The following is a 19,091-nucleotide window of genomic DNA, read 5'->3' as shown; positions in this document are numbered from 1 at the left end:
TTCTCAACAAGTTTCAAAAACAATTATAGTTTTCCACCAAAATTGTAAACACACATATTTTCGCCAAAACCATAAAATATATATTCTCGCTAAAACAACAAAAAAAACATTTGTCCGTGAATTCCATCTCTTCTCATAAACTTCATCTTCCATCGTATCAAGCGAACCCATCCTATTGGGGGGTATGTGATTCATGAGCCTTAATTAGGGTGGTACAGTCAGTGACTCCTGAGCTTCAGAGAGGGTAGTCCAGCAGCTAGTGACTCTGCTAGAGATAGTGTGGTCCAGCTAGTGAGTAGTGACTCATGAGGTAGAGAGAGGGTGGTCCATCATATATCGTGTTAGACAAATTCTATATAGACAATGAGGTAAATGTGGGAAATGAAGGTGGTGGCAAATTTTAGAACAATTAGTATTTAAGTATAGTAAACATAAAAACAAACCAGCACTGCTTATCTTCGATTCTATCAAGCGAACCCACCTTATATTGAATTAATTTATGGTAGCAGTGATTCGTGAACGTCAGAGAGGGTGGTCCCTCTAGTGACTCATGAGCTAGAGAGAGGGTGGTCCAGCTATCGTGTAGAAATATTCTATAGACCATTAGATAAACGTGCCAAATGAACTTGGTGGTGACAAAATAGAAGTTTAGAATGTTTGGGTTCCCGGTAAAAAGGTGAAACCATCTTTTTTTTTTTTTACCAACGTTGAATTGGCCTAATGATAAAAGGGTTACGCTTGTAACTACCGCCACCCAGGTTCAATTCACGGTGGGAGAGACTATTTATAATGCTTAGGTTTCTGGCAAAGAAGTGAAACCACTTTTTTTCTTTCCAGAAAAAATAGAAGTCTAGAAAACATAAAAACAAGTATATAAAATTCGATGTGATTTAACACTAACTGATTTTGTACATTGCATGTTGCTATATATACCCTTACTTGCCTCTTAAAACAACCATACAGCTCAGAGAAACATGAAGACTTATCTCCTTCTCCTTCTCATCTTCTCACTTCTCTTATCATTTTCCTCCGGTGAGCAATGCGGTAGTCAATCCATACCCGAGGGAGCACTCTGCCCCAACGGTCTATGCTGCAGCGAGGCTGGATGGTGCGGCACCACCGAAGCTTACTGCGGGCATGGTTGTCAAAGCCAGTGCAATCCTGGTCCCTATCCTCCTCCTCCAACCCCGCAGTGTGGTCGTCAATCCATACCCGCGGGAGCCCTCTGCCCCAACGGTCTATGCTGTAGCGAGGCTGGATGGTGCGGCACCACCGAAGCTTACTGCGGGCATGGTTGCCAAAGCCAGTGCACTCCCATTCCCACTCCTCCTGCTCCCACTCCCACTCCTCCTACTCCCACTCCTCCTAGTCCTACCCCTCCTGGTCCCACTCCTCCTGGTCCCAGCGGGGATCTTTCTGGCATCATTTCAAGAGATCAGTTCTATAAAATGCTTAAGCACATGAACGACAATGATTGTCATGCTGTTGGTTTCTTCACTTACGACGCCTTCATCACCGCCGCTAAGTCTTTCCCAAGTTTCGGGAACACCGGAGACCTTGCCATGAGGAAGAAGGAGATAGCAGCCTTCTTCGGCCAGACTTCCCACGAAACCACCGGTAATAAATATTACTACTTTGGTTCTATTTTCAAACACAAGTTTTGAATTTAAATTTAGATGAAAAAAACTAGTAATTTGTTTTAAAATGCACACACATTTCTTATTTTTATATAAAAAGAAAGTTTTGTAAAACCGCTAAAAGCAAACACCAAACTCAAAACAGAATATTTTGACCTCTATGATTCTTTATGTTCAAAATATCTGTACCACTTTTTAAAAATAGAAAATACTCATCTAGTAAAATTTATATACACATATTCAAAACAAATTAAAATTTGAAAACATATACATCCTATTAATGATTAACTGTTTTCAATAATTTTTAACTAATACTCTCTCCGTTTCATAATAGATGAAGTTTTAGTATTTTGCACAATATTAAGAAATTATCTTTTCCAAACATAAAATCATTAAAATATAATTTAATACTAATTTATTTAATTATAAAAAAATAGTAAAAACATAATTACCTACACAGTTTTTGATAAAGTTAAAGTTATTTAGATATATGAAAATATCATCCATTGTGAAACAAAAACAATTACCTAAAACATCATCTATATTGAAACAGAGGGAGTAGTAATTATTTATAAAAAAATAACGAGTTACCTAGCTACCATTATTAATTCATGCATAGACAATAGAAAAGTTATCTTTTAGAAACAAATTCTCTTATGAAAATAACGGTAACATGTTGAAGGTGGGTGGTCGGGTGCACCCGATGGAGCAAATACATGGGGCTACTGTTACAAGGAAGAAATTGACAAAAGCGATCCCCACTGTGATAGCAACAACCTCGAGTGGCCATGCGCACCAGGCAAATTTTACTACGGACGAGGACCAATGATGCTGTCTTGGAACTATAATTACGGACCGTGCGGGAGAGACCTAGGACTCGAGTTACTCAAGAACCCAGATGTTGCGTCCAGCGACCCAGTGATAGCTTTCAAAACCGCCATTTGGTTCTGGATGACTCCTCAAGCTCCTAAACCCTCGTGCCACGACGTAATCACCGACAAGTGGGAGCCGTCGGCCGCCGACATTTCAGCCGGAAGGTTACCAGGTTATGGAGTGATTACGAATATCATTAACGGTGGATTAGAGTGTGCTGGTCGCGACGTCGCAAAGGTCCAAGATCGGATATCGTTTTATACAAGGTACTGTGGCATGTTTGGTGTTGATCCTGGAAGTAATATTGACTGTGACAATCAAAGGCCGTTTAATGAAGGTAGTAACGTTTTCTTGGACGCTGCTATCTAATAAGGTAGTAACGTTTTCTTGGACGCTGCTATCTAATAATGAGTGTTAATGCAGCTTTGTTGTATCAATGCAATAAGAGAATATCAAACTACATAAAACTCCTTTTATGATAGAGAGTATTGGCCAATTATACCTTAGTTGAAGCGAAATTAAGGAACTACTCGAAAGCAAAAAAAACCTGTGAACTCTGTAGCAACTTATGTATGATTTGCCCAAAATATCCTTAAAGCAGAGACACGTAAGCTAGAAAGGTGGGGACAGATAGATTTCGTTTGATCTTTTATAGTACATTCGTAGCTTTCTAAGGAGATGTAGGTCTCCAGCTATCTTCTTCCTTATCTACCACAAAATTGTAGTTATTTAATAAATTACTCATCACCTCTCTCACATTTCTCCTCCGTGATTGTCGATGTTCTCGTTTTTTTTGCTTATAACTTTTCAGCAACTGATCTATTATTCGTTTATTTCTTTGTGTATTAATAATGTTTCTTAAGTAAGCATCTTTCTATCCTGGTATTGTCACAATGATTTCACGATGAATCCTACAACGATGTCTAAATAAATACTTTAATTTCATCATGCTCTTTACCCTCGCCTTACCTATCAGTAGCAGTAAGGTCGAAATAAGCAGAAAATGTGATCAATTTTATTTCGAGGATTTAACACAGCTTAAGATTCCGCCGAACCTCTCGCGAAGCAACATATTTCGCATATGATAATAACAAAGTTAACTGTTATAATATCTTGGACGTGTAATGTAACATATTATAAAGTTAACTGATAAGATACTTGTTAGGAGGAAACAATGGAATGTTAGATATATGGTGGGTTGGTAGTGGGTTTCTTAATGATTAGGTTTATAATTAGTAGCTTACACATGCTTGAAGATCATTGCATATTTTGAATCTTTTTTATGTTAAGAAGTATTACTTGCAAGTTAATCATTGTTAACTGCTATGAATTGACCTTACTTGGTTATTGAATAAATTAGTGTCTACCAAGTAAAGATAGTACTGCTATATATTAGAGACAATATTAATTTCAAAATTAGAGAAAAAGCTGAAACATAAATATTGTAGTAAATGATTTTAACATTGTCTTAAGGGTAATTTTATTATACTTGTAAGCAGTTAACAATAGAATGTTAGATATATGGTATTTTGTTAATGCGTTAATAATAAAATTGACAACAGCACTGCTATCAAGTATTTAACTAGTATCATTAAGATTAGTATATATATATATAGGTAACTATTTACATTGGTATGATATACATATGAAACAAATATGATAATTGTCCACAAGCTACATGAGGAATCTAAAGATGTCTTACTAGCAACAGTTTCTCCAATGACTTGCTAGTTCACAAGATGCATGAAGAATTACACAATGTATAACAAGAGAGACTTGTTGCTGCGATCATAGGTCCGACAGAGCTGCAAAAATATATAACACTATGATTAGCGGTAACACATTATGTTAACTAAAACTAACACATGTTGTTCATCGATGTTAAATTTCATATAAATCTTCATACCCAATCTTTTATATGTTAACTATAACCTTGTGTGTAGCATCTAACATACTATTTATCAGGTAACGACAACTATTATTGAACATATTACTAACATTTTAAAAAGCGTTAACAAGTTCTATAACAACTAACCAAACATGTATCAACTAATTTAACTATTTTATAAAATTTTACCTACCAATTATATTTTTGCGGGAACCTCGTATACAGCCTCATCCTCCACTACATCATCCAGACCAGGTCCTTTGGAGAGTGCATAGTATCCTCATTCACATATACATCACCTCACTCTGCAAAATACACACAACTTATTAACGAGGTAATAACCAATATGATATGAAGCGTATACTAGTATTCTTAGACGTTACTTTCCGAGATAACATTTAATTGGTAACCTTAGCCTCTACTATAGTAACTTGAAAGATAGTTTAATATGGTATCTGAAAAGATTATAAGCAAATCTAGTGATCAGTAACGTATACTATATATCTTAGACGGAACTCTATGAGATTACATCCACTTTGATAACTATTACTCTACCATATAAACATTACGGATATTTCAACAGGATAATGAAAAAGATTATTATTGACACCTACTGATTCCCTTGGAATTTACGTTTGACATTGCTAACCTCAGCTTCTTCATCTAACTCTCTAGCATGAGTTGGTTTAAAACAGTAACGAACGGAAACAGGAGAGGGTGGTGGGACATCTCGCTCTTTTTCTTTTTTGGGAATCACATCAGCCATATATCGTACTTCTTCTTCACTCTTAGCATGCAGCTAACAAAATCTGTCCAAAACGCTTGTAGAATGAAGGCTTTTCGGCTTGTGATTTGATCTTCCTGCACGTTGTGTTCCACAAAAAGTGTACCTCTTCTAGATCTAGAGCATCGATTATGGATTCAAACCTCTTCTACTTGTGTTCAGTATAAAAAATTTTGTCGACAGGTTCTTCCCCGTAAGCAAATATGCGTTTCGGCAACTGCAAATCCTCCATTACACAGACTAATAACATTTCTGAATCTCTGGAATGAAAATATAAAAAAATTCTTTATGGTTCAGGAAGAAAGAGGAATGAGAGAGCGTGACTTTTCACAAACCAAATAATTACTAAACATTGTAACTGATGGCTTTTCATTTATCCTCGATGTCTTGTTTGATAAAAGTGTTGTGTGTGTAATATGGGGCTATGATCCTAGTCTCTGACACCTAGTATAAGAGTACATGATAGTGTGGCTGTAGGTCTGTAGGGGTTTTCTCGTATTAAAAAAAGTCTAACAGTGGATAGGGTATTCTCCTAATTTCGACAAAACTTGTGTATATACGACCTAATTTCTCTTTATGATACTCTTATTATTAAGTAACGTGTTTGATAAGTAATCCTGGAAGTAATCTTGATTTATCTTTGTCCATGCATCCCTCATCTCGAGTGTTAAGCATATCGTAGTATAAACTTGGTTACAAGAACCGGGTTTCTTTTCTATTCGTTCTTTTTGTTTCCAGAATGATCACCAGTCGAACAGTGTTTGCTTACGCTTTAAGATCTTTTAAGTTTTAACATAAACTTCTTAGGCAAATCTTAAATAACATATCAGGATAAATAAATAAGGATTCTTAATACAATACATGGAAACAGTGAAGAAGAAGCATTTTCTAGACAAACTACTCTATTTAAATCCTACTTGGTGCTGCTTTGCCTTAAACTTCTTCGTCATAATCTTCCTCGTCCTCGTCTATCCTCTTACCCAAACTTGCAAACTGTGCTGGATCTATTGTGCCTAACTCCATAGACCAGCAAGTATATTCCTCCGAGGCCGTGGCTGAGTCAGTGGCTGCGACTGGTGCCGGTTTGGTCTCGTTTAGGTCGAGAGATTCAGCGTTGAGATCAATGTCAATGCCTTCTTTTGGAGTTTGGAGTTGCTGCTTGGTGTCTTCGTTTGATGCTGCAATGCCGTCCTTCTTCTCAATCTCTTGTGGTGATGACACTGACACATGCATTTGAATACTGTCTTGAGGAGGTTTCTGTTCAACCATGGAGGATTCAAGTTCCATCTCACGGTTGTTCAGATTCTCTCTTTCCGCTGCTCTGGCTGCTCGTCCACCACGACCTCTTCCTCGTCCTCTCCCTCTACTACCCCTGCCACTGGGCTTAGTATTCCCCATCTCTTGCTGCAATAATTAGCACAATGCCAACAATGTGAGTGCTTAATATGAATAGAGTAACTGAATAATGGAAGTAGGTAAGAAGAACAAGAGCTCACTGTTTTGCTTTTCTTAGACTCCTCGTCGCTGTCATTCACTTCGTCACTGATGGGCTTCCTGATTCAATCAACCATTACGCATCAGCTTGATACTGGCTCATCAGATTTAAAAATGATATATATGGAGCCAAGAGATCAAACCTTCTCTTGGAGATGCTGCGATCCTCCATGGTAACATCACCATGGCCCTGCCCTTGCGCATGGCCATAGTCAGGGACCTTGCTTACAACTTCCCTCAGAAAATCAAACACGTTGTATCTTTCCACACAATTTTTTCTGTAAACAACAAAACACCTTCAATAAACGTGGATGCAGTAGTATCACCAAAAACCGTATGAAGAAAAAAAAGAGTAAAACGACCTTTATACCAAATTAGTGGTATAAAGTTATGTAAAATCAACAACATCCTCTCAGAGTTGGACGCAGTCAAAACGGAGCCTATGAGTTGGAAGCTCTTTCGCTTAACAACATCAATGTTACCTCTTAAACCAAACATTAATAGTTACAACATCTGAAACCTAGACTAGAGGATATAAAAAATGTATTCAAGTAAACCCTTTCATGCTCTTAAGGCAGTGACGATGTTAACATGCAGCGGGAAGTGAAAGATAAAGGTTAAGCAATATAGTGCTTACAGGTGCAATGAGCTCACGGTTTTGGCACCTCTTTCAAGGGTAATCTCATATGTACGATCACAAAGGTCTTGCAAGAACAACTCCAAAGATTTTGCTGTAATTCATAGAACAAATAGTTTAGCAAAAAGGTATAACAACCACAAGTGCCTTCAACAATAACAAAGTGCTTACAAACTAAAACAGGCACAGCCAAAGCAATCTTGCCAACATCCTCGTCAGCTTGCATAATCTTTTTAATTCGAGCCTGTAAAATTACGCATCAAAAGAAGCACAACTCCAAGTGGCAAAACACACTAACCCGCAAATGAATCGTTACGGATAATTCCATTCTGTTAATAATCGTATACTAGCCATCATCAAACACTATATTAACTTATGCAATGGTTCGAGGTTTGATACAACAAAAGTATTCACAAGATCTTAGCTCAAGAAACTGGAAGCTTTAAACTAATTAAAGAACCAACTCGTGATTTTTGTATATAATAACATTATAGCTTCAACCAGAGACAATAATCCAGTATCTCTACCCCTATGGAATCCACCAAAACGACATCATTTTGAACACAAAGACACCTAAACCCGTAGCAACCACAAAATAAAATTAAGGAAAAAAAAAATTGATTGCTAAGTCGTACGCTAAGAGACCAATTCGCTAGAAATGAAACTGAATCTAGATTCGTCTTAGGACAACACGTGATTTAGACAGAAGAGTGTTGGAAACTCGGTCCTAAAAAAACAAAAAAGTATGTTCGAGAAATTGGACTTTAAAAATTTCCGAGACGAGAAACTTACAGCTGGGAAGCGAGTATCGAGCTTCTTCCTCATCGTTTTGCAAACCGTCGAATTGAGAAGAAAAACGCAAAACCACCAAGCAAATCTTATGTACAGAAACTCCTTTCTAAGATCTGAATCGTCTCCTTCGTGGATTACCTTAACACTCCCAGATCCGGCGACGGCGGTTTCCTTGTTATAACGGTGGATCACAAGTATTCTGTTAGATTGAGACTAATCCGATTGTCCGAAAAGATCTAACCATACACGTGGCAAGGTAGTATTGGACTGTAAGAGTCTTCTCGTCACAGAGCTTATTTATTATTCATCCTTTTTCTTTTTTGCTGGAGGATAAAATGGATAATGCATCTTTTGTTGGTAACCAACTTTTATTCAGAAGCTGAAAAGCCCATGTAAGAAATACAGTGGTGATGCATAAAAGCCCATCGTTAACAAAATATATTAAACTCAGTACATGCATCTTTAATTCCTAACCGTTCGATTATAACTGTACAAACACGCTTCCAGAAAGATCAACGGTGAAAATGTTTTCGCGTACGTAACAATAAAAGTCTCTGCTCCTCTTTTTGAACCTACTCCTGCAGAGAAAGCAAGGAGACAAAGAAAAGTATAATGGCTCCGCCGATAAGGACCGTCGCGATTTACAACACTCACGAAGTGCACTCCATCGATTTCTTCGGAAACGAGGTAACCGTTACCGTAACGTCGGATGCCTCCGTCATCTGCGAATGGATCAGCAACGTCCACACCTACGACTGTGCTCCGTTAACGTACTCCCATCACCCTCTCGTCGTTGGAGTCGGCGTTCAGTGGACACCGTTTTGTTATCGCTCGTGCGACGGAGATTCTATAGTTTCTAAGTTTCACGTATTTGATTGTAAGAACACAATTAACAAGAACTTGCTCTCTTATTAATCACTTGAGAAAATTCCTCAAAACTCAAGTCAACTCAAACAATCACCAAAACGCTTAAGTGTTGCAACAAGTCTGCAACTCCTTATATATCAATAGATAACTCCAAAACTCAATAGGTTTTATATTTTCCTAATCCTTATAGATAAACACAAACAATATAGGATTAGGATAGCTTGATTTCCAAGCTATTTCAAGCTTATCCCAACAATCTCCCTCTTAAGCTTGAAGTCTCCTTTAGACAAATCTTCAACTCCAATCATCTGTCTCATTTCCTTGTATCGAATTCTTGCAAGTCCTTTCGTTAGAATGTCAGCGCGTTGTTTACTTCCTGGTACATGATGGACCTCGATCAGACTGCTATCAACACACTCACGAATGAAATGATAGCGCCGATGTATATGTTTGCTACGCCCATGGAACACCGGGTTTTTCGTCAAAGCTATTGCAGACTTATTGTCAATCAGAACCACCACTTTCTCGCTTTCCTTTCCTACGATCTCAGCAAGCAGTTCTTGCAACCAGATAGCCTGCTTGGCCGCCTCAGTCGCTGCCATAAACTCTGCTGACCAATAGCGATGCGGAATGTTCCTGTTCCTTCATCCTTGTTACCTGTCTTCCAATCCCAACTTCTAGTTTCGTCAAATATCACGTCCCTACTCACCACCACCTTCTTATTTGTTGGATCAAGTAGCCTGTAAGCTTTCGATCCTGGCTCAGTCCCTAGGTGAACCAGCATTCGGGATCTGTTGTCTAGTTTCCTGAGATGCTGCGACTCTATCTTGGCAAATCCAATACATCCAAAAACGCGCAGATGTTCTATGTTCGGCTTTCGTCCTTTGAACAGCTCATATGGCGTCTTTGCCTTAATGACACGAGTTGCAGCTCTGTTTATTAGGTAAGTAGCGTGTCTTACCGCTTCGCCCCAAAGGTAGTTTGGTAGCTCTGTGTGTCTCAAGATACTTCTGGTCATGTCAAGTAACGTTCTGTTTCGTCTTTCTACTACCCCATTCTGTTGGGGAGTATAGGGAGCTGTTAGATGTCTTGTTATCCCTTTCGACTCACAAAATTCTCTGAATTCGTTTGATACAAATTCACCTCCTCTGTCTGTCCTGAGTGTTTTGATAACAGCCCCGGTTTCTTGCTCAACAATGGCTCTGAATTTCTTGAATTTGTCGAAGGCTTCTCCCTTCTCTTTTAACAAGATAGTCCACATGTATCTAGAGTGATCATCTATGAGAACAAAAATGTACCTCTTCTGTGATGGTGTTGGTGGCGTGATGGGTCCGCAAAGGTCTCCATGTATGAGACCTAGTGTCTTCTCAGCTCGATACGTAGTAGCTTGTGGGAAGGCTTGTCTTGCTTGCTTCCCAAGTAAGCAAGAAGAACATGTCTCTTTCTCGATCACGAGCTTTGGTAGTCCGTATACTAGCTCTTTTTTCATCATCACTCGCATTGCTTCTCTCCCTATGTGACCCAAACGCGCGTGCCATCTTGCAGAGTCGCTACCAACTGATACCTGAAGGCACTGTTGGTTGCTTTCAATGGTGACTTTGTATAGACGATTTCTAGACCGTTGAGCTTTGACTATCAGTTTTCCGTCTTTGTCTCGCAGCGTAAGAAACTCATCTTTCATCCTGATGTCGCAACCGGACTCTGTGGCTTGACCAAGACTAATTATATTGCTCTTCAAGTCCGGTATGTAGTAAACGTCAGTTAGTATTTTCTTTCCTCCGTCCTTTGTGTGAAACAGTATTGGTCCCTTTCCCTTTATGTCGATACGAGAGTCATCACCGAACCTTACTTTACCAGTAATAGTTTCATCAAGTGTCTTGAAGTACCTTCGATTTCCAGTCATGTGGTTGCTCGCCCCATTGTCTAGATACCACACTCTGTCGTTGTCTGAACTTGTCTCAAAGTTCAGCGGGTTTACCTTCTTTTCGTTTAGGTAAACGATCTCATGAACCATCAGTTCTTCAGCCTCCGTTGTGTCAGCGTCTTTGTCCTTTGTTTCTGTTGCCTCTTGTAGTTTGAGTAGACGGTCAGGACATACAGAAGCAAAATGTCCCATCTTGTCGCACCTGAAACACATGATCTTTGCCATATCAAAGTTGTCTTGGTATCGATCATTATACCTTCCTCTGCCTCGTCCTCTGTTATAGAATCGGCCTCCTCGTCCTCGACCCCTATAGTTACTGTTGTAGTCTCGGTTTGAAGAATTTGAAGCCGGTTGAGATTCAGAGTTTGCTGCGTACATGAGTTTATCCTGCGTCTCTTCTTCCTCTTCTGCAACTCTTTCCTCATAGGTTTTTAACCGTCCGATAATGTCTTCGAAGCTTGTCGTCTTGAGATCAAGTACCTGTTCTAATGATGCCACAATGTGTATATATTTGCGTCGTGGCAGACTAGACAGAAACTTTTTTACTAGTTTTGTTTCTTCAATAACTTCTCCCAAAGCAGCTGACTTCGATGATATTTCGGATAACTTCCCCACAAAGTCATCGATTGTATCACTGTCTTTCATCTTTAATCTGTCGAACTCAGCCATTAGAGTTTGTAGTCTTGCTTCTCGAACTCGATCTGCCCCCATATGTCTTGCTTTAATCGCATCCCATACTTTCTTGGCTGTGTCTAACTCTCCTACTTGGAGAATCAGTGACTCGGGTATTGACTGAAACAGTAGAGCAGTGGCCATGTCGTTCTTTTCCCCATTATCAGATTCGACCTCAATGACGTCCCAGACCTTGTGTATCTTCAGTAGCACCTTAATCCGTATTGACCAGACAGTGTAATTTGTCGATGATAGCATGGGACAGCTTATGGTGGTAGGTCCACCTCCTCCTTTAACTTTCGTAGTAACTAGATCTCCCATAGCTAGTGCGATCGTTTCCTAGAAGCTCTGATACCAAATATAGTTTCTAAGTTTCACGTATTTGATTGTAAGAACACAATTAACAAGAACTTGCTCTCTTATTAATCACTTGAGAAAATTCCTCAAAACTCAAGTCAACTCAAACAATCACCAAAACGCTTAAGTGTTGCAACAAGTCTGCAACTCCTTATATATCAATAGATAACTCCAAAACTCAATAGGTTTTATATTTTCCTAATCCTTATAGATAAACACAAACAATATAGGATTAGGATAGCTTGATTTCCAAGCTATTTCAAGCTTATCCCAACAATCTCCCTCTTAAGCTTGAAGTCTCCTTTAGACAAATCTTCAACTCCAATCATCTGTCTCATTTCCTTGTATCGAATTCTTGCAAGTCCTTTCGTTAGAATGTCAGCGCGTTGTTTACTTCCTGGTACATGATGGACCTCGATCAGACTGCTATCAACACACTCACGAATGAAATGATAGCGCCGATGTATATGTTTGCTACGCCCATGGAACACCGGGTTTTTCGTCAAAGCTATTGCAGACTTATTGTCAATCAGAACCACCACTTTCTCGCTTTCCTTTCCTACGATCTCAGCAAGCAGTTCTTGCAACCAGATAGCCTGCTTGGCCGCCTCAGTCGCTGCCATAAACTCTGCTTCACAAGACGAGAGAGCAACTGTTTCTTGTTTCTGAGAACACCAGGTTATAGGTGATTCTCCGAAATAGAAAACGTGCCCTGTGGTGCTTCGGCCATCGTCTTCATCTACATTATGACTTGCATCACTGTAACCTATCAACTTTGTTTCTGCTGCACGTCTGAACACTAGTCCGAAGCTAAGCGTGCCTTGCAAGTATCTCAGTATCTGTTTTATTGCTGCGGCATGAGAGGTCTTTGGATGCTGCATATATCGGCTCATGACTCCTACCGCGAACGATAGATCAGGTCGAGTATGCAACAAATATCTAAGACATCCGATGCTCCTTCTATATTCCTTCTCATCCACGCTTCGCTCATCTTGTGCTTTAGACAATTTTAAACTCGGATCTATAGGTATGTGAACAGCATTGCAGTCACGCATTCCACCTTCCTCCAATATTTTCATGGCATAACGTTCTTGCTTTAACGTAATACCTTCGTCGTTTTGATCAACCTCGATCCCTAGATAATAGGTTAAAGTTCCCAAATCACTCATCTCGAACCTCTCAGACATTCCCTTTTTAAACTCGTCAATCATCTCAATACTCGAACCAGTCACGAGGAGGTCATCAACATAGACCGCTATGAGCAGTACGTGCTCTTTCTCTTGGCGTCGATACACTGCTGGCTCCTTTGTACACTTCACGAACTTAAGATCTCCTAGTACCTTGTTTAACTTCTCATTCCATGCTCTTGGAGCCTGTCGCAAACCGTAGAGTGCCTTTCTTAGCTTGTATACCTTGCTCTCTTGCCCTTTGACTTCAAAACCTTCAGGCTGTAAGACATATACTTCTTCTTTTAGGTCTCCGTGCAAGAACGCGGTTTTGACGTCTAGGTGATGTACTTGCCATCCTCTAGATGCCGCAAGAGCAAGTAGGAATCGGACTGTTTCAATGCGTGCTACAGGCGCAAACACTTCATCAAAGTCAATGCCGTGTCTCTGTATGTAGCCTTTTGCTACTAACCTCGCTTTGAACTTGTTGACGCTCCCATCTGAGTTGCGTTTAACCTTAAAGATCCATTTAAGACCGATTGGTTTTGCCCCTATTGGAAGCTCAGCTAACTCCCATGTTTTGTTCTTAACAATGGACTTGATTTCATCTTCACATGCATCTCTCCATACTTTCTTTTCTTTAGCTTCATCATAACTCCACGGCTCATCGTTTAAACTTAGTAATAGACGCTCTCCTTCTATCTCAGCCAATAAAATGTAGTCGTCCAAGTAGCTTGGTGCTCGACGTTCTCTTTGCGATCTCCTCAGCTCTGGTTCGACCTCATCAAGTACTTCTTCTTCTTCTTCTTCTTGGCTCAGTGTACCACTATCTGGAGGTTCAGTTACAGTTTCTTCAATATCCTTAGGTGTATCAGTTTCATCTACGCCATGATTCCCATACTGACCAATAGCGATGCGGAATGTTCCTGTTCCTTCATCCTTGTTACCTGTCTTCCAATCCCAACTTCTAGTTTCGTCAAATATCACGTCCCTACTCACCACCACCTTCTTATTTGTTGGATCAAGTAGCCTGTAAGCTTTCGATCCTGGCTCAGTCCCTAGGTGAACCAGCATTCGGGATCTGTTGTCTAGTTTCCTGAGATGCTGCGACTCTATCTTGGCAAATCCAATACATCCAAAAACGCGCAGATGTTCTATGTTCGGCTTTCGTCCTTTGAACAGCTCATATGGCGTCTTTGCCTTAATGACACGAGTTGCAGCTCTGTTTATTAGGTAAGTAGCGTGTCTTACCGCTTCGCCCCAAAGGTAGTTTGGTAGCTCTGTGTGTCTCAAGATACTTCTGGTCATGTCAAGTAACGTTCTGTTTCGTCTTTCTACTACCCCATTCTGTTGGGGAGTATAGGGAGCTGTTAGATGTCTTGTTATCCCTTTCGACTCACAAAATTCTCTGAATTCGTTTGATACAAATTCACCTCCTCTGTCTGTCCTGAGTGTTTTGATAACAGCCCCGGTTTCTTGCTCAACAATGGCTCTGAATTTCTTGAATTTGTCGAAGGCTTCTCCCTTCTCTTTTAACAAGATAGTCCACATGTATCTAGAGTGATCATCTATGAGAACAAAAATGTACCTCTTCTGTGATGGTGTTGGTGGCGTGATGGGTCCGCAAAGGTCTCCATGTATGAGACCTAGTGTCTTCTCAGCTCGATACGTAGTAGCTTGTGGGAAGGCTTGTCTTGCTTGCTTCCCAAGTAAGCAAGAAGAACATGTCTCTTTCTCGATCACGAGCTTTGGTAGTCCGTATACTAGCTCTTTTTTCATCATCACTCGCATTGCTTCTCTCCCTATGTGACCCAAACGCGCGTGCCATCTTGCAGAGTCGCTACCAACTGATACCTGAAGGCACTGTTGGTTGCTTTCAATGGTGACTTTGTATAGACGATTTCTAGACCGTTGAGCTTTGACTATCAGTTTTCCGTCTTTGTCTCGCAGCGTAAGAAACTCATCTTTCATCCTGATGTCGCAACCGGACTCTGTGGCTTGACCAAGACTAATTATATTGCTCTTCAAGTCCGGTATGTAGTAAACGTCAGTTAGTATTTTCTTTCCTCCGTCCTTTGTGTGAAACAGTATTGGTCCCTTTCCCTTTATGTCGATACGAGAGTCATCACCGAACCTTACTTTACCAGTAATAGTTTCATCAAGTGTCTTGAAGTACCTTCGATTTCCAGTCATGTGGTTGCTCGCCCCATTGTCTAGATACCACACTCTGTCGTTGTCTGAACTTGTCTCAAAGTTCAGCGGGTTTACCTTCTTTTCGTTTAGGTAAACGATCTCATGAACCATCAGTTCTTCAGCCTCCGTTGTGTCAGCGTCTTTGTCCTTTGTTTCTGTTGCCTCTTGTAGTTTGAGTAGACGGTCAGGACATACAGAAGCAAAATGTCCCATCTTGTCGCACCTGAAACACATGATCTTTGCCATATCAAAGTTGTCTTGGTATCGATCATTATACCTTCCTCTGCCTCGTCCTCTGTTATAGAATCGGCCTCCTCGTCCTCGACCCCTATAGTTACTGTTGTAGTCTCGGTTTGAAGAATTTGAAGCCGGTTGAGATTCAGAGTTTGCTGCGTACATGAGTTTATCCTGCGTCTCTTCTTCCTCTTCTGCAACTCTTTCCTCATAGGTTTTTAACCGTCCGATAATGTCTTCGAAGCTTGTCGTCTTGAGATCAAGTACCTGTTCTAATGATGCCACAATGTGTATATATTTGCGTCGTGGCAGACTAGACAGAAACTTTTTTACTAGTTTTGTTTCTTCAATAACTTCTCCCAAAGCAGCTGACTTCGATGATATTTCGGATAACTTCCCCACAAAGTCATCGATTGTATCACTGTCTTTCATCTTTAATCTGTCGAACTCAGCCATTAGAGTTTGTAGTCTTGCTTCTCGAACTCGATCTGCCCCCATATGTCTTGCTTTAATCGCATCCCATACTTTCTTGGCTGTGTCTAACTCTCCTACTTGGAGAATCAGTGACTCGGGTATTGACTGAAACAGTAGAGCAGTGGCCATGTCGTTCTTTTCCCCATTATCAGATTCGACCTCAATGACGTCCCAGACCTTGTGTATCTTCAGTAGCACCTTAATCCGTATTGACCAGACAGTGTAATTTGTCGATGATAGCATGGGACAGCTTATGGTGGTAGGTCCACCTCCTCCTTTAACTTTCGTAGTAACTAGATCTCCCATAGCTAGTGCGATCGTTTCCTAGAAGCTCTGATACCAAATATAGTTTCTAAGTTTCACGTATTTGATTGTAAGAACACAATTAACAAGAACTTGCTCTCTTATTAATCACTTGAGAAAATTCCTCAAAACTCAAGTCAACTCAAACAATCACCAAAACGCTTAAGTGTTGCAACAAGTCTGCAACTCCTTATATATCAATAGATAACTCCTAAACTCAATAGGTTTTATATTTTCCTAATCCTTATAGATAAACACAAACAATATAGGATTAGGATAGCTTGATTTCCAAGCTATTTCAAGCTTATCCCAACAGATTCTTCACCGGGAAGTTACAACAGCGACGACAACTCCTATTCTCCTCCGCCGCCGCCGCGTCGATACTACGTCGATAGTCCAGCAGACACTCTCCAGTTAGGCGTGGGCAACGAATGTCTCGTAATCCAGCTATCTCACTGTGACCACGTCCCCGACGAACTCCGCATCTTCCTCTTGGATCCAGATACGATATTCATCGGCGTCCGGAACAGTCAAGACGCGCGGAAGCTAGCGAAATCTAGGCATGAGCTGCAGATCGGAGAGCTTTTGGACTTGAGGAACTATGCTCAAGATTGTAGAGGCCGCAGCATGAGGCGTTGTTCGTTTGAGGAGATTGTGGATGTGTGTATGCGTTGTCCAGGAGTGAGGCTAGATCCGGAGATAAGCATGAGTGATTGGAGCGCTGAAGACCTTAGTCATGAACAGATACGTCAGGCGTCACTGGATGTGTATGTTTGCTTTCAGCTTGGTGTTTGTCATCGTATATGGGAAGGTTGAAACAAAAAGAAAGTTGCGAATCTCTTGAATCTTTCTTTTGTTAGGTTGTGACTTGTGAGGAAAAAAAAATGCTGTTCTTGATTCGTAGTAAGACATGAGTAGTATGATACAACTATGTTTATGTTTGCTTTCAGCTTGGTGTTTGGGTTTTGTTTATGGGAAGTTTAAAAAGTTTCCAGATTAATGTTACTAAACTGAAACTCATAATCCCTCTTTATTAGTTTGTGAGAAAAAAGCTGTTTTTCATTAGCGTTATATATTAATCCATGAGTAATATAGTACTACTGTATGAAACAATATTAATCGTATCTTAACCTTATGGGCTTATGGGCTCTAGTTGTTTTGTAAAGTTGTTGGGCTCTATAATTTTCCATTTGTACAACTATTTTCCCCTCTATTGGGCTAAATGGCAATAAAAGAAACTTTATATCCAAAATTGTAAACTAACCGGCTTAAATTAAAGGGCAAAAGAGTCATTACATTCAAAAGACGCGTATAACATTACTTCTTCCTCTCCAACAAAACATCCTTTCCCTTTCGTCGTCGTTTTCTTCTTCAATCAGACTTTTCCAATCACCGACACCGTTTTAACCCCGATGGTTCCGTCACCGTTAAACCCGCAACAGATCCAACAATTCCTCTCCTCCGTCCTCTCACAGCGCGGGCCCAACTCCGTCCCCTACGACGAATCCACCAAGTGGCTAATCCGCCAACACCTCCTCAACCTAATCTCCTCCTACCCTTCCCTCGAGCCCAAAACGGCGACGTTTATCCACAACGACGGCCGTTCCGTAAACCTCCTCCAAGCTGACGGAACCATCCCGATGCCTTATCACGGCGTCACCTACAACATCCCCGTCATCATCTGGCTCCTCGAGTCCTACCCTCGCCACCCTCCTTGCGTCTACGTGAACCCCACCGCCGACATGATCATCAAACGTCCCCACGCGCACGTGACCCCCTCGGGCCTCGTGTCTCTCCCTTATCTCCAAAATTGGGTTTACCCTAGCTCCAATCTCGTGGATCTCGTCTCCGATCTCGGCGCCGCCTTCGCTACCGATCCTCCTCTCTACTCCCGCCGCCGTCCTCAGCCGGGGCCATCGCCGCCGCCGTACGAGACGCGTCCTCCTCCTCCTCCTCCTCAGACGGTTGATCAGAGACCGTTCCCGCCGTCTCCTTACGGCAGAGTGAACCACGTTCACCACCAGGACGACGCGGCGGAGGTTTACAAGAGAAACGCGATCAACAGGATGGTGGAGATGGTTCACGGCGATCTAGCGTCGATGCGGAGAGATAGAGAAGCCGAGGCGGAGTCGATGCTGAGTCTCCAAGGAGGTTTGAAGAGGAGAGAGGAAGAGATCAGCAGAGGGATGAAGGAGATGGTGGAGGAGAAGGAGACGCTCGAGCAGCAGCTACAGATCGTATCCATGAACACCGACGTTCTTGATTCTTGGGTTAGAGAGAATCAAGGGAAGACTAATATCGATGTTGATGTTGATAAGGCCTTTGAGTGTGTGGACGCGCTCTCTAAGCAGATGTTGGAGTGTACTGCTTCGGATTTGGCTATTGAAGATGCGGTTTACGCGTTGGATAAGGGGTTTCAGGATGGGGTTGTTCCGTTTGATCAGTACTTGAGGAGTGTGAGGTTGCTTTCGAGGGAGCAGTTCTTTCATCGAGCCACGGGGTCTAAAGTTAGAGCTGCGCAGATGGAAGCTCAGGTTCATGCCATCGCAGGTAGATTACATTCGTGAATGTGGCTTTGGTGTGATGGTTGTTCCTCTTTCAGATTGAATTTAAAGTGTCTATATGGCTATATATACGTCTGTGGACATACAAGTTTGAATGGATCACGCCTTTTTTGTTTTCTTTGTTCGGTTTGTGTTATAAGAGAACCATCTACATTTTGTGTTTTAATGATCTCTTTGATGAACGTTATTTTGCTAGTGAATCAATTAGGCAAAAGAGCTTAGAATAAACTAA

At 41.0% G+C, this 19,091-nt stretch overlaps 4 protein-coding genes across 5 annotated transcripts; 3 read left to right on the top strand and 1 right to left on the bottom strand.

The window, feature by feature from the left end:
- Nucleotides 1-868: 868 nt before the first annotated feature.
- LOC103859446 (probable inactive chitinase-like protein LaCIC) lies at nucleotides 869-2,986 on the top strand. 2 transcript variants are annotated; one of them, XM_033288528.1, is made up of 3 exons: nucleotides 869-1,617; nucleotides 2,320-2,847; nucleotides 2,884-2,986. In XM_033288528.1, the coding sequence occupies exons 1-3, from the start codon at nucleotides 975-977 to the stop codon at nucleotides 2,913-2,915; spliced, it is 1,203 nt and encodes a 400-aa protein (XP_033144419.1). In that variant the 5' UTR covers nucleotides 869-974; the 3' UTR covers nucleotides 2,916-2,986. The 2 variants fall into 2 exon arrangements, with proteins under 2 accessions (XP_033144419.1, XP_033144418.1); XM_033288527.1 differs by having other exon boundaries at nucleotides 874-1,617; nucleotides 2,320-2,891; nucleotides 2,923-2,985.
- Nucleotides 2,987-5,962: 2,976 nt separating this feature from the next.
- Nucleotides 5,963-8,387, bottom strand: LOC103859444 (dr1-associated corepressor). The gene is made up of 6 exons (XM_009136983.3): nucleotides 8,106-8,387; nucleotides 7,485-7,557; nucleotides 7,314-7,407; nucleotides 6,820-6,954; nucleotides 6,679-6,736; nucleotides 5,963-6,586 (listed from the first exon to the last, which is right to left on the bottom strand). The coding sequence occupies exons 1-6, from the start codon at nucleotides 8,136-8,138 to the stop codon at nucleotides 6,116-6,118; spliced, it is 864 nt and encodes a 287-aa protein (XP_009135231.1). The 5' UTR covers nucleotides 8,139-8,387; the 3' UTR covers nucleotides 5,963-6,115.
- Nucleotides 8,388-8,657: 270 nt separating this feature from the next.
- LOC103860156 lies at nucleotides 8,658-17,378 on the top strand. Its single transcript, XM_018657665.2, has 2 exons — nucleotides 8,658-8,949; nucleotides 16,612-17,378. Exons 1-2 carry the CDS (start codon nucleotides 8,718-8,720, stop codon nucleotides 17,109-17,111), a joined length of 732 nt encoding a protein of 243 aa, XP_018513181.1. The 5' UTR covers nucleotides 8,658-8,717; the 3' UTR covers nucleotides 17,112-17,378.
- A 273-nt stretch (nucleotides 17,379-17,651) lies between these two features.
- On the top strand, nucleotides 17,652-19,054 carry LOC103859443 (protein ELC). Its single transcript, XM_009136982.3, has one exon. The coding sequence runs from the start codon at nucleotides 17,708-17,710 to the stop codon at nucleotides 18,860-18,862; it is 1,155 nt and encodes a 384-aa protein (XP_009135230.1). The 5' UTR covers nucleotides 17,652-17,707; the 3' UTR covers nucleotides 18,863-19,054.
- The last annotated feature ends 37 nt before the right edge of the window (nucleotides 19,055-19,091 follow it).

This window comes from Brassica rapa, chromosome A03 (genome assembly GCF_000309985.2).
Source record: "Brassica rapa cultivar Chiifu-401-42 chromosome A03, CAAS_Brap_v3.01, whole genome shotgun sequence".
In the NCBI taxonomy this organism is placed as follows: Eukaryota; Viridiplantae; Streptophyta; class Magnoliopsida; order Brassicales; family Brassicaceae; genus Brassica; species Brassica rapa.
The sequence above is the reverse complement of the archived record's forward strand: the minus strand, read 5'-3'. Positions and strand labels throughout refer to the sequence as shown.